This window comes from Ranitomeya imitator, chromosome 1 (genome assembly GCF_032444005.1).
Source record: "Ranitomeya imitator isolate aRanImi1 chromosome 1, aRanImi1.pri, whole genome shotgun sequence".
NCBI classification, from domain to species: Eukaryota; Metazoa; Chordata; class Amphibia; order Anura; family Dendrobatidae; genus Ranitomeya; species Ranitomeya imitator.
In genome coordinates, this window is record NC_091282.1 from 639,586,275 (window position 1) to 639,601,941 (window position 15,667).

Sequence of the window (15,667 nt, forward strand, 5' to 3'; positions counted from 1 at the left end):
TGAAATTTGGCAAATATTTGGAAAATTTCACAATTTTCCAACTTTGAATTTTCATGCCCTTAAATCACAAAGATATGTCACACAAAATACTTAATAAGTAACATTTCCCACATGTCTACTTTACATCAGCACAATTGTGGAACCAAAATTTTTGTTTTAGGAAGTTGTAAGGGTTAAAAGTTGACCAGCGATTTCTCATTTTTACAACACCATTTTTTTAGGGACCACATCACATTTGAAGTCACTTTGAGGGGTCTATATGATAGAAAATACCAAAAAGTGACACCATTCTCAAAACTGCACCCCCCAAGGTGCTCAAAACCACATTCAAGAAGTTCATTAACCCTTCAGGTGCTTCAAAGGAATTTTTGGAATGTTTTAAAAAAATGAATATTTAACTTTTTTCACAAAAATTTTACTTGAGATCTAATTTGTTTTATTTTACCAAGGGTAATAGGAGAAATTGGACCCCAAAAGTTATTGTGCAATTTGTCCTGAGTACGCTGATACCCATATGTGGGGGATGCATGGCAGAGCTCGGAAGGAGAGGAGCGATGTTTGACTTTTCAATGCAAAATTGGCTGGAATTGAGAGAGGACGCCATGTCGCGTTTGGAGAGCCCCTGATGTGCCTAAACAGTAGAAACCCCCCACAAGTGACCACATGTTGGAAACTAGAACCCCCAAGGAACTTAGCTAGATGTGTTGTGAGAACTTTGAACCCCAAAGTCTTTCACTAAAGTTTATAACGCAGAGCCATGAAAATAAAAAATATTTATTTTTCACACAAAAATGATTTTTCGCCCCCAAATTTTCCCAAGGGTAACAGGAGAAATTGGACTGCAAAAGTTGTTGTCCAATTTGTCCTGAGTACGCTGATACCCCATATGTGGGGGTAAACCCTGTTTGGGCACACAACAGAGCTCGGAAGGGAAGGAGCACTGTTTTACTTTTTCAACGCAGAATTGGCTGGAATTGAGATCGGACGCCATATCACGTTTGGAGAGCCCCTGATGTGCCTAACAGTGGAAACCCCCCAATTCTAACTCCAACGCTAACCCGAACACACCCCTAACCCTAATCCCAACCCTAACCATAACCCTAACTGCACACCTTACCCAAACACAACCCTATTCCCAACCCTGAACCACACCCCTAACCACAAAACAACCCTAACCTTCATCCCAACCCTAACCATCACCCTAACCACACCCCTAACCATGACACATCAGTAACTCTAATCCCAATCCAAATCCCAACCGTAAACGTAATCCAAACCATAACCCCATCTCTAGCCCCAACCCTAACCTTAACTTTATCCTCAACCATAACCCTAACTTTAGCCCTAACCATAACCCTAATGGGAAAATGGAAATAAATACATTTTTTTCATTTTATTTTTTTTTCCATAACTAAGGGGATGATGAAGGGGGGTTTGATTTACTATTTATAGCGGGTTTTTGTTTGGCAGCTGTCACACACTAAAATAGACTTTTTATTGCAAAAAAATAGTTTTTGAATCTCCACATTTTGAGAGCTATAATTTTTTCATATTTTGGCCCACAGAGTCATGTGAGGTCTTGTTTTTTGTGGGACGAGTTGTCATTTTTATTGGTACCATTTTAGGCACATGACATTTTTGATCGCTTTTTATTACCATTTTTGTGAGGCAGAATAAATAAAAACCAGCAATTCATTAATTTCTTTTTGGTGGTGCGTTTATACCGTTCCGCGTGTGGTAAAATTGATAAAGCAGTTTTATTCTTCAGGTTAGTATGATTACAGCGATACCTCATTTATATCTTTTTTATGTTTTGTAGCTTTTATACAATAAAAAATTCTGAGAGCTATAACTTTTTATTTTTTTGCTGATGACGCTGAATGGTGTCTCGTTTTTTGCGAGACAAGATGACGTTTTCAACGGTATCATGTTTATTTATATCCGTCTTTTTGATCGCGTGTAATTCCACCTTTTGTTCAGTGGTATGATAAAGCATTGTTATTTGCCTTGTTTTTTTTTGTTTGCTTTTTTTACGGTGTTCACTGAAGGGGTTAACTAGTAGGACAGTTTTATAGGTTGGGTCATTACGGAGGCGGCGATACTAAATATATGTACTTTTATTGTTTTGTTTTTTTACATAAAGAAATGTATTCTTTTGGAAAAATATTTTTTTTCTTTATTTAGGAATTTAGAAAAATAATATCTTTACACATGTTTTTTTTTTTACTTTTTACATTGTCCCAGGGTGGGACATCACTGTATAAAGTCAGATCAATTATCTGACACTTTGCGGAGCTCTGTGTCAGATCAGCGATCTGACAGGCAGTGTAGGAGGCTTACCGGTTCCTGTTCTCAGCAGGCACTGACAAGCCACCTCCCTGCAGGACCTGGAAGGACCCCGCGGCCATCTTGGATCCAGGGGCCTGCAGGGAGGGAGGAGACCCTTGGGGGTCCCTGTGGGTCTCAGGAAAGCACGCAGGGAGCCCCCTCCCTGCGCGATGCTTCTCTATGCCACCAGAACGCTGTAACCTTGTTTGATCGCAGTATTCCGGAGGTTAAAGTGCCAAGAGAGGTCTGTGACCGTTCCTGGCACATAGTGCCGGGTGTCAGCTGTGATAATCAGCTGACATCCGGCCGTGATCAGCCGTGCTCCCCCCGTGAGCGCGGCTGATCACATATGACGTACTATCCCTTCCATGGGAATTACGTCCCAGGTCACATGGATGGGATAGTACGTCCGATAGCAGAAAGGGGTTAAGTGTGGACTCGCCGACGCATGACAATGACGTCAGACGCCAGCGACGTACGTGCTGACATCAGCTGCCAGCCTCCGATTGGCTGGCGGCTTTTAACTATTGCCATGCGGGCCAGCACGGCAATAGAGTTTAACTGAACCTGCGTCTCGCAGAATACTGCGCAGAAGAAATGGGGCCCACTGCGGGCCCCTCTGCTCATCGGGTCCCATAAGCCAGTGAGGGCAGTAATGCCCTGATGCTGGCCCTGGATACACTCCCGATTTTGCAAGTTTTCCCACCTACAAAGAATGAAGAGGTCTGTCATTTTTATCGTAAGAATACTTTACCTGCGAGAGACAAAATCTAAAAATAAAAAAACAAAAGTCATATTGTATGATTTTTACATAATTAATTGCATTTTAGTGCATGAAATAAATGTTTGATACAAAACAGAACTTAATATTTGGTACAGAAACCTTTGTTTTGCAGTTAGGCTGGTTTCACATTTGCGTTTAAAAACACAGCGTTTTAAACGCAAACGCATGTGGTAAAAAAACGCATGTAAACGCAGTAAAACGCAGCATTTTTTAGACGCATGCGTTTTTGCATGTTTTATTACAAACGCGCGTTTTGACGCGTTTACATGCGTTTTTTCATGCGTTTGCGTTTTTTAAACGCATGATGAGAAGTGTGTGACAGCTTGCCAATCATCAAAATCAACAAGAAAACCCACTATAAACAGAAATAGCTAGGGTTAGGGTTTGGATCCCTAGTAACCAGAGGGATCCTAACCCTAACCCTTACCCTAACCCTAATCCTATGGGATCTTAACCCTAACCCTACCCCTAACCCTACCCCTAACCCTAAGGGATCCTAACCCTACCCCAACCCCTAACCCTTAGGGTTAGGGTTAGGATCCCAAGGGGTAGGGGTAGGGGTAGATTTAGGGTTAGGGTTAGGATCCCTTTATCAATTTTATGGTGTGGGGTGGCTTATCAGTGTTTTTTCTTGTTTTTTTTTTTATAAAAACGCATGCGTTTTTAACGCAACCAAACGCATGTGCTTAAAAACGCATGCGTTTACATAGACAGCAATACGTTTTTTTGCCGCAAAAAAGCATGTGGTTTTTTTGCGGCAAAAAAAGCCGCTAAAAATTACTACATGTTGCATTTCTGCATCACAACGCATGCATACAAAAGATGCATGCGGCGGCGGCAAAACGCGGCAAAAAGCATGCAAAAAAATGCATGCATTTTTAATGTTAAGTATAGGAAAAAAATGCATGCCTTTTTTTACGCTAAAACGCAGCGGCAAAAAACGCAAATGTGAAACCAGCCTTACAGAGGTCAGACGTTTCCTGTAGTTCCTGACCAAGTTTGAACACACTGCAGCAGGGATTTTGGCCCACTCCTCCATAAAGCTCTTCTCCAAATCTTTCAGGTTTTGGGGCTGTTGCTGAGTAACATTGAGTTTCAACTCCCTCCAAAGATTGTCTATTGGGTTCAGGTCTGGAGACTGGCTAGGCCACTCCAGGACCTTGAAATACTTCTTAAGGAGCCACTCCTTACTTGCCCTGGCTGTGTGTTTCGGGTCATTGTTATGCTGGAAGACCCAGCCACAACCCAACTTCATTGCTCTTGCTGAGGGAAGGAGGTTGTTAGCCAAAATCACGCGATACATGACCCCATCCATCCTTTCTTCAATACCGTGCAGTTCTGCCTTTCCCCTTTGAAGAAACACCCCCCAAAGTATGATGTTTCAATCACTATGCTTCATGGTTGGGATAGTGTTTTTGAGGTTGCACTCATCCTTTTTCTTCCTCCAAACACGAAGAGTGGAGTTGATACCAAAAAGTTCAATTTTGATCTCATCTGACCACAGGTCATGTGGTCATTGGTGAACTTCAAACAGGCCTGGACACATGCTGTCGTGAGCAGGGGGACCTTGCTTGCCCAGCAGGATTTTAATCCATGGTGGGGTAGTGTGCTACTAACGATAATGTCTGAGACTGTGGTCCCAACTCTCATCAGGTCACTGACTAGGTCCTCCCAAGTAGATCATCCTACGTTTCTTCCATTTTCTATTAATTGTGCCAACAGTTGTTGCCTTCTCACCAAGCTGCTTGCCTATTGTCCTGTTGCCCATCCCAACCTTGTGCAGGTCTACAATTTTGTCCCTGGCATCCTTAGACAGCTCTTTGGTCTTGACCATGGTGGAGAGGTTGGAGTGTGATTGATTGTGTGTGTGGACAGGTGTCATTTATACAGGTAACAACAAGTTCAAACGTGCAATTAATACAGGTAATAAGTGCAGAGTATGAGGACTTCTTACAGGTCTGTGAGAGCCAGAATTCTTGCTAGTTGGTCAAATACTTATTTCATGCAATAAAATGCAATTTAATCATGTAAAAACTCATACAATGATATTTTCTGGATTTTATTTTTGGATTCTGTCTCTCATGGATGATGTGCACCTACCTATGATAAAAAATTACAGACCTCTCCATTCTTTGTAGGTGGGAAAACTTGTAAAATCGGCAGTGTATCATATACTTATTTTCTACACTGTATAAGATTTTTAGAGATGGGAATACCCCTTTCCCCAATTGTGCATTGGGATACTCCATCTTGTTTGTGAGAATTAGTGATCATGTCTTACTTTAGCAATCAATTCCCCTCTTAATTCTTACCGGTGGACTGTTGTCTCTCCTTGGCGGTCTTTGCTCCTGTGCTGCCTCCCACAGATGAAGTTGTGGGTGTGTTATTGAACATGGAGATTTGCTCTTCTAAATATTTGTTTTCTATAATAATATGAGCAATGAAGAAATGTTAAGAAATAGTTCAATTAAATGGTTATTCATCAAAAATTAAGTTATTCCCTATTCATGGAATAGAGGAAATCTTGCTGTTTGCTGGGGGGCTGACTGCTGGGACTTCCAATCAAAGAATGGGGCTCTGGGTTGGGACTCCGCAGCCCCATCCTGAATGGAGAGGAGGTGCGCAAGTGCAGCCCCCATTCCATTTATTGTGTAAGGAATTGCCGAGCACATCACTCCCATACACAATGAATGGAGAGTGGGCTGCAGTGTCCTGGTCTGCTGACCCCTATTGATAAGAAATAACTTCATTTTTGGAGAATAATCCTTTAGCAAAAACGTAGGCACCATTTTAAACAAACTTCAGATTGGAGATTATTCAATTAATCTAACCTACCATATAACGTCAGATTGTAGAACTGAGCGCACTGCCCTGATGTTCTCCTCAGAACGCTGCCTTTATAGATTCCTCGATCTTCTCTGGTTAGCTTAGTTATAATTAATGACCCACTGGCTGTAACGTTAATTCGTCCATTATAGAGTTGACTTCTGATAGTAACAGGTTTCCCAGGTTTTGTCACGGCAAAGATATTTTTATCTGTATCGGTCATCCACGTGATGTCCTGGACCTCCATCTGTTTTATGAAGAACTTAACCTCACCTCCCACCTCACTGGATATATGTCTTGTCTCTCCGCAAATTCTTTCATTGGTCAAGCCTGAAAGATGTGAATTTAAAGAATAAGCAAATGAAATAGGAAAAGATAAATACATTCTGAAGATGTCAGTTTCTCAGGAACGATAACCTACCATGTAATGTCAGATTGTAGAACTGAGCGCACTGGCCTGATGTTCTCCTAAGAACGCTGCCTTTATAGGTTCCTTGGTCTTCTCTAGTTAGATTGGTTATAATTAATGAGCCATAGGCATTAACTTTAATCCGTCCACTATAGAGCTGGTTTCTGATAGTAACATGTTTCCCTGGTTCTGTCACCGCAAATATACTTTTATCTCTGTCGGTCATCCACGTGATGTCCTGGACATCCGTCTGTGTTATGGAGAACATCACCTCACCTCCCTCCTTACTGGACACATGTTTTGTTTCCTCACAGATTTGTTCATTGCTCATACCTGGAACAAGAGAATTTCACAGATAGAAAATGAAAATTACTATAATTTTTCAATAAAATATAAAGCAGCGCTGAAATGAAGATGTCATTGTATTTGGACAATGAAAACATGGTTATTTATATCTTTGATTATACATTTGATTGCACTGTTGCTTGCACTATTTGCTTGCTATTATTATTTTTTGCACATACATATATGCCCCTGAGTGCACAGTTATATGCACTATTAGATTGCTATTGTGTTGGTTGTTTTTTCCTTTTTGCATATACATACAGTGGGGCAAAAAAGTATTTAGTCAGTCAGCAATAGTGCAAGTTCCACCACTTAAAAAGATGAGAGGCGTCTGTAATTTACATCATAGGTAGACCTCAACTATGGGAGACAAACTGAGAAAAAAAAATCCAGAAAATCACATTGTCTGTTTTTTTAACATTTTATTTGCATATTATGGTGGAAAATAAGTATTTGGTCAGAAACAAACAATCAAGATTCCTGGCTCTCACAGACCTGTAACTTCTTCTTTAAGAGTATCCTCTTTCCTCCACTCATTACCTGTAGTAATGGCACCTGTTTAAACTTGTTATCAGTATAAAAAGACACCTGTGCACACCCTCAAACAGTCTGACTCCAAACTCCACTATGGTTAAGACCAAAGAGCTGTCAAAGGACACCAGAAACAAAATTGTAGCCCTGCACCAGGCTGGGAAGACTGAATCTGCAGTAGCCAACCAGCTTGGAGTGAAGAAATCAACAGTGGGAGCAATAATTAGAAAATGGAAGACATACAAGACCACTGATAATCTCCCTCGATCTGGGGCTCCACGCAAAATCCCACCCCGTGGAGTCAGAATGATCACAAGAACGGTGAGCAAAAATCCCAGAACCACGCGGGGGGACCTAGTGAATGAATTGCAGAGAGCTGGGACCAATGTAACAAGGCCTACCATAAGTAACACACTACGCCACCATGGACTCAGATCCTGCAGTGCCAGACGTGTCCCACTTCTTAAGCCAGTACATGTCCGGGCCTGTCTGAAGTTTGCTAGAGAGCATTTGGATGATCCAGAGGAGTTTTGGGAGAATGTCCTATGGTCTGATGAAACCAAACTGGAACTGTTTGGTAAAAACACAACTTGTCGTGTTTGGAGGAAAAAGAATACTGAGTTGCATCCATCAAACACCATACCTACTGTAAAGCATGGTGGTGGAAACATCATGCTTTGGGGCTGTTTCTCTGCAAAGGGGCCAGGACGACTGATCCAGGTACATGAAAGAATGAATGGGGCCATGTATCGTGAGATTTTGAGTGCAAACCTCCTTCCATCAGCAAGGGCATTGAAGATGAAACGTGGCTGGGTCTTTCAACATGACAATGATCCAAAGCACACTGCCAGGGCAACGAAGGAGTGGCTTCGTAAGAAGCATTTCAAGGTCCTGGAGTGGCCTAGCCAGTCTCCAGATCTCAACCCTATAGAAAACCTTTGGAGGGAGTTGAAAGTCCGTGTTGCCAAGCGAAAAGCCAAAAACATCACTGCTCTAGAGGAGATCTGCATGGAGGAATGGGCCAACATACCAACAACAGTGTGTGGCAACCTTGTGAAGACTTACAGAAAACGTTTGACCTCTGTCATTGCCAACAAAGGATATACTACAAAGTATTGAGATGAAATTTTGTTTCTGATCAAATACTTATTTTCCACCATAATATGCAAATAAAATGTTAAAAAAACAGACAATGTGATTTTCTGGATTTTTTTTTCTCAGTTTGTTTCCCATAGTTGAGGTCTACCTATGATGTAAATTACAGACGCCTCTCATCTTTTTAAGTGGTGGAACTTGCACTATTGCTGACTGACTAAATACTTTTTTGCCCCACTGTATATGCCCCTGAATGCATAGTTGCACGCATCATGGTTCAAGTGATTGATTTTTTCTGCTGTTGATGTTTTTTTTTACTAGACTTTTTTCTATGTATTTATTTCTCCCTTTTGTTTGTGTTCGTTCTATTTGTGCTACTTATATATAGATATATTTTTTACATATTCATGCAAAAAATTGCTTTTTAAGCACACATTTGGTATTTGTCTCCAAGTACAGGCACAACATTTGTAGTGCCACCCTCTTACCATTAAATTTAATAAAGGTATTTTACACTTTATTATGCTTCTGTGTCATTTAATCTATGATTATTGACCCCTATAGATATACATATATATATATATATATATATATACTGTATATATACATATGTCTTTTCTCTCATTATTATTTTATATATATATATATATATATATATATATTTTATCTCCATAAATAGGGTTCTTCGTTGTTCAGCTTTCCGAATGGTCTGCCATTCATGATTTGTAGCGGCCTTTTTTAACTTTTATATATTGCTATATATTTGTATTTAATTGGTATTTTTTGCTGTTTATAGTTAATATTTGGACTGCTATTTTCCTGTTACACTCCTGATGTTCCATATTCACAATAAGTGGGAACCCGATAACCTTTCAAGAAATACACCCATGTTGCAGAGGAGTGTTATCAATAGCCACAACAGGAATAGGAAATGACAATGGTTCAGAATCAAACTTTTATTTGTCTAGGAATTGTTGATCAATCAAATTAAGCGCAGAGCCACAATCCACCATTACCTGAAAATCAATGGAATGACCATGATATGTGGTATTACCAGAAAAAAACTCCTGCGGACCGTAAAAACGCAATACGAACTGGAGTGTTACTCCTACTGACTTTTTTTTTCTTTCCTTATGCAAACCTCATATTGCTTAATAAAATGGTTAGCCTTACCACAATACAAGCATAGCCCTTCAGAAAACCTCTTCTCGCTCTCCTGGGAACGAGAGGACATCGCCCAAAGTTGCATCGGTTCCCTGCTATCGACGAGGCTATCCTGAGAGACTGGGTTCAGCCTTCTATTCATTCTGTCTGCCTCTCAATCTTCTATCCACACGGATAGCTAACTGCATAGCAGTTTCCAAAGTATCAGGTGCAGGATATGCAATGAGCAAATCTTTAACTCTTTCACTCAAACCTGCTAAAAACTGACTCTTGAGCGCTGGGTCATTCCACCTGACCTCTGAGGACCATCGTCTGAACTGGGCGCAATAACTCTCAGCATCAACAGAACCCTGTTTAAGCCATCTGAGCTCTGCCTCAGCTGATGTGACCTGATCAGGATCATCATATAACAACCCCATAGCAGAAAAAAATGCTTCTACTGATGTCAAACAAGGATCATCAGGATGTAATGAAAATGCAGAGACTTGGGGTTCCCTTCGCAATAAAGACATAACAATCCCCACACGCCTTAATTCACTCCCTGAGGATCTGGATCTAAGCCGAAAATATAGTAAACATGCATCTTTAAACGTAAAAAATCATGCTGTTTACCAGAAAAAAACCTCAGGTTTTACCTTACCTTACCATACCTTAGGTTCTTCAGAGAGTACTCCAGTGTAATTATTCACGTGCTGTTGCAGGTCAGCTACTTCCAAAGTTGACCCTTGCAAGCATTGAGCAAGTTCTTGGACGCTGCGCATATTGAAGGAATCCGGGAAATATATATATATTTATATATATATATATGTGTGGCTGGACAAACTGTTACGGAACTGCAACACAGAACTAGGATAGAAGGGGGAAAACTGACCCTGCACTGAGACTAGGCTGATACCCTACGATGGAGTGGGCGACCCACCGACGATCCTAGGTTAATCTCAAGCGAAGACCTACAGATGGGGGATGGAGGTCCCTAAAACATCTAAGTTAAGTAAAAAGGGCAGCACACTGTAGCGCCAAAACATGCAAACTTGAAAACACGAAATTTGAACTGCATTACTGCACTAGAAATATGAAAAATGAGAGCTTTTAGCGCACAAAAATGGCCATATTTATGTGTACCTCGTAGCCACTTTACGGCATCTCTCTTATACGAGGTCCTACGCTTGACCTACCTCACCGAGAATAAACGTCTCCATCTGAATGGGTACATGTGAAACCTCTTCTTGGACTCAAATTCTCTCTTTCTGTGGAGGGGTATTGGACCTACTATAATTAAAACACCTGTGGCTAGGAGGCGGGGAGTGCACGATCAGAAGGCTAAAGAATACATTTCAAAAACCTGACCTGCACATCCAAACATAGACTGAGTGTGAACAGGTGCTGAACCCAGAGTCGCCAACTCGTATATAGTTAAGTAAAAAGGGCAGCACACTGTAGCGCCAAAACATGCAAACTTGAAAACACGAAATTTGAACTGCATTACTGCACTAGAAATATGAAAAATGAGAGCTTTTAGCGCACAAAAATGGCCATATTTATGTGTACCTCGTAGCCACTTTACGGCATCTCTCTTATACGAGGTCCTACGCTTGACCTACCTCACCGAGAATAAACGTCTCCATCTGAATGGGTACATGTGAAACCTCTTCTTGGACTCAAATTCTCTCTTTCTGTGGAGGGGTATTGGACCTACTATAATTAAAACACCTGTGGCTAGGAGGCGGGGAGTGCACGATCAGAAGGCTAAAGAATACATTTCAAAAACCTGACCTGCACATCCAAACATAGACTGAGTGTGAACAGGTGCTGAACCCAGAGTCGCCAACTCGTATATAGTTAAGTAAAAAGGGCAGCACACTGTAGCGCCAAAACATGCAAACTTGAAAACACGAAATTTGAACTGCATTACTGCACTAGAAATATGAAAAATGAGAGCTTTTAGCGCACAAAAATGGCCATATTTATGTGTACCTCGTAGCCACTTTACGGCATCTCTCTTATACGAGGTCCTACGCTTGACCTACCTCACCGAGAATAAACGTCTCCATCTGAATGGGTACATGTGAAACCTCTTCTTGGACTCAAATTCTCTCTTTCTGTGGAGGGGTATTGGACCTACTATAATTAAAACACCTGTGGCTAGGAGGCGGGGAGTGCACGATCAGAAGGCTAAAGAATACATTTCAAAAACCTGACCTGCACATCCAAACATAGACTGAGTGTGAACAGGTGCTGAACCCAGAGTCGCCAACTCGTATATAGTTAAGTAAAAAGGGCAGCACACTGTAGCGCCAAAACATGCAAACTTGAAAACACGAAATTTGAACTGCATTACTGCACTAGAAATATGAAAAATGAGAGCTTTTAGCGCACAAAAATGGCCATATTTATGTGTACCTCGTAGCCACTTTACGGCATCTCTCTTATACGAGGTCCTACGCTTGACCTACCTCACCGAGAATAAACGTCTCCATCTGAATGGGTACATGTGAAACCTCTTCTTGGACTCAAATTCTCTCTTTCTGTGGAGGGGTATTGGACCTACTATAATTAAAACACCTGTGGCTAGGAGGCGGGGAGTGCACGATCAGAAGGCTAAAGAATACATTTCAAAAACCTGACCTGCACATCCAAACATAGACTGAGTGTGAACAGGTGCTGAACCCAGAGTCGCCAACTCGTATATAGTTAAGTAAAAAGGGCAGCACACTGTAGCGCCAAAACATGCAAACTTGAAAACACGAAATTTGAACTGCATTACTGCACTAGAAATATGAAAAATGAGAGCTTTTAGCGCACAAAAATGGCCATATTTATGTGTACCTCGTAGCCACTTTACGGCATCTCTCTTATACGAGGTCCTACGCTAAAACATCTAAGGACTGGGTGTACAAACAGGTCACCTCAGAACACAGAAAGCTATCAACAATGCACCTAGCCAGAACTCTAGCGGATTAACACTTTTGTCCAGCAAGGACTCGGAGGCAGGTGCTGGGTAATAAAGGGTGATACAATCACCTGACTTAAGACAACCCAGCACCAGGGGAAAAAGACCAGCAGCCAGAAACCACAACAAGATGGCGGATGGTCATAAACAAAACAGATTCTAACAGATGGCCTCTGTCAGGGTAACCCGACTTTTGTCTTTCAGTTCCAGTTAGGGACTTACAGCTCTCTGGCACCCTCTTACACTAAGGTCAGTCAGGGAACTGCACTTAGGGTAAGTAGTCACCGGAAAGACTGCCTTGCCGCGTACTGGCTATCGGGCACTCTGTAGTGAGGGCAGTGTGTGTATCACCAGTACCAGGCCGAGAATAAACACATAATACCTCCGATCCGTCACTGCCATGGTTCCCCAATAACACCAGGATGCTATGCTGCCAGTTCCTCGTTTGATACTAAAGCCTATATCGGGTCAAGAACCAACCCACAGGTAGTGTGATTTGGCGTGGAGAACGAATCGATTGGGCTATAGAGCAAGTAGAATGAAACTAGTAAATTTATAAGTTTACTCCAGAAAATATAGGCAGTTTACAAAAGTACAAAAGATATTACAAAAGGAAAAAAATACAGTATGTACAACAGTTAGAAATAACAGGGATCAAAATCGGAAACTTACTCTATCTCAGGTATGACGTGTCAATAAAGGGGAGGAGAGAATCCCACAGAAAAGGTTCAGTCCACAGCCTGTTGTCTGGCTGTCTCTCTGGGGTCTGAACACCTCCCCTAACGTTCTTTTCAGTTTTACGCTTTGCCCGCAAACCTAGGGACTCCTCCCTCGTTAACCTCTCTGGCGGGCTGGGTTAAAGGATTTACGCCCCTTTTTAAAAATTATTAAAAACTCCTATTTTCCATATCTTTGACTGGGAAGCTCACAGGGCGACGGTAGAGGCATTATATTTTAACCTGTGAATTTACCTTTCTTTTGAAACAAAACACGCCAAGTCTGCATACCTCCCAACTTTTGAAGACAGGAAAGAGAGACAAATTAGCGGCGCGCAACGCGCGGCGCGGCAAATTTTAGGCCACGCCTCTGACCACACCCATTCATAATTAGTCACACCCATATCCACGTCCCAACCACACCCATTTAGCACTGCTGATCACACTGTTTCATATACAATAATTATAAACAAAAAAATATGGCCACACAGTGCTCCATACTGTATAATGACCGCACATGATGCTCCATACTGTATAATGGCCACACATGATGCTCCATACTGTATAATGACTGCACATGATGCTCCATACTGTATAATGGCCACACATGATGCTCCATACTGTATAATGGCCGCACATGATGCTCCATACTGTATAATGGCCGCACATGATGCTCCATACTGTATAATGGCCGCACATGATGCTCCATACTGTATAATGGCCGCACATGATGCTCCATACTGTATATTGGCCGCACGATACTTCGTACCATATAATGGCCACACATAGCTACTCCTACACACGCGGCTGCGCTCCGTACACTTTGCACACGGCTCCGCTTCGTACACATGCGCTCTGCTCCATACACCTCGCGCACACACATGTGGCTCCGCTCCATACACCTCGCACACACACGTGGCTCCGCTCCATACACCTCACACACACGTGGCTCCGCTCCATACACCTCGCACACACACGTGGCTCCGCTCCATACACCTCGCGCACACACACATGGCTCTGCTCCATACACCTCGCACACACACGTGGCTCCGCTCCATACACCTCGCACACACACGTGGCTCCGCTCCATACACCTCGCACACACACGTGGCTCCGCTCCATACACCTCGCGCACACACACGTGGCTCTGCTCCATACACCTCGCACACACACGTGGCTCCGCTCCATACACCTCGCACACACACGTGGCTCCGCTCCATACACCTCGCACACACACGTGGCTCCACTCCATACATCTCGTACAGACACGGCTCTGCTACATCCACACTGTAAACACCTCCTGACCCCACACACAAGGCATTACACGCCTTGTCAGCTCTACAGCACTGTATAGGGACCCCGCACATGTCACTGGCTGCAGTAATGTCGCAGCGATTGTTTCTCTCTAGTTGTGAATATCACCATTGATTTCGGTCTCTCTGTCCATTCCTGAGAGTTCAGGGCACACAGCTTGTCCGTCCATCCACCACCTGCTCTGCTGCTCTGTGTTACCAGCACATAGGAATTACAGCTATGGAAAATGTCTCTGAACTTCACCTATTTGTTGCTGTGTACGGACAGTGCTTTCTAGATTATTCAGCAATAATAAAGTGCTTGTATTGATTGGCAGCACATTACCTCCTGCAGGACCATGTGGAAAGGTGGCAGCAACCAGCACAGCGAGCTGAGCCTGCCTTCTGCGAGTGTGCACAGGACCTGTGATGAGGTCACAGGAGGGGAGGAGTCAGGGGTCACATGATCGGCAGATCGGGACCTCCGTGGATTGCAGGACTGAGGCAGCCATACGGAAGGGTAAGGGCCTGGGGCATGGCTTAACTACACAAGGGGGCGTGTCGGTCCTGCTGTCTGCGGGATCAGAGCGTCCCGTGCGGGAGTGCGGGGCAAAGGCTGAAAACCGGGACAATCCCGCACAATGAGGGACGGTTGGGAGCTATGAGTCTGGGTGGCAGAAACTATTTCCTAGGTTTCTGATGGCCATACAGGCCGCAAAACACTGCCATGTGTAGCCTCAATTCCCCTGTCTCTAGGATTATTAAATTTGACCTGGAATAGACAAAGGAAGTTTTGGAGGGAAAAAGAAAAAAGCATATTTAACTCTGCCAGGGTAATAGAAGAGACCATTTGCTTTTGGGAGGGGGAATGGATAGAATTTCACAGAGGCAGACTGAGGGGGCTGCAGCCCTTTGCATGCTGGTGAAGCACAAACCAATAGGGGGAGGGCAACAGGCAGCTCTGTATATGTACCTAGGACAATAGAAAATATGATAATTCATATTTTCCTGACAGCCCCTTTGGCACACTGAGATTTTTTATATTTTTTTTCGAGGAAATTTTCACCAAAATCCTCCTCAAAAACGCTCACGAAACTCATTAAATGTATTTCTTTTGGAAATTCTTTTTGCTGTTCATGTGAGGGTTTTTTGTTTTTTTTTAAACTTAAGATGAGTTTAAAAATGTCTGGTGGAAAAAAATAATGCTAGTCACTTTTGTCAAGATAA

The 15,667-nt window shown here is 42.6% G+C and overlaps 2 protein-coding genes across 3 annotated transcripts in view; one reads left to right on the forward strand and one right to left on the reverse strand.

Annotated features, from left to right (window-relative positions):
• Nucleotides 1-6,857, forward strand: part of LOC138638312 (uncharacterized) — a 129,534-nt gene extending 122,677 nt beyond the window's left edge. The window contains exon 10 of the mRNA XM_069727531.1: nucleotides 6,662-6,857. Within this exon, the coding sequence (XP_069583632.1) occupies nucleotides 6,662-6,706 (45 nt within the window). The 3' untranslated portion in view covers nucleotides 6,707-6,857. The remainder of the gene's footprint in view (nucleotides 1-6,661) is intronic.
• Nucleotides 1-15,667, reverse strand: part of LOC138638327 (uncharacterized) — a 57,195-nt gene that overhangs the window by 33,283 nt on the left and 8,245 nt on the right. Inside the window, exons 2-4 of one of the 2 annotated variants that reach the window (XM_069727542.1) lie at nucleotides 6,360-6,680; nucleotides 5,948-6,268; nucleotides 5,425-5,535 (exon numbers count right to left, since the gene is read on the reverse strand). In XM_069727542.1, the coding sequence (XP_069583643.1) occupies nucleotides 5,425-5,535; nucleotides 5,948-6,268; nucleotides 6,360-6,680 (753 nt within the window). The remainder of the gene's footprint in view (nucleotides 1-5,424; nucleotides 5,536-5,947; nucleotides 6,269-6,359; nucleotides 6,681-15,667) is intronic. The other variant, XM_069727549.1, reaches the window with a different exon arrangement.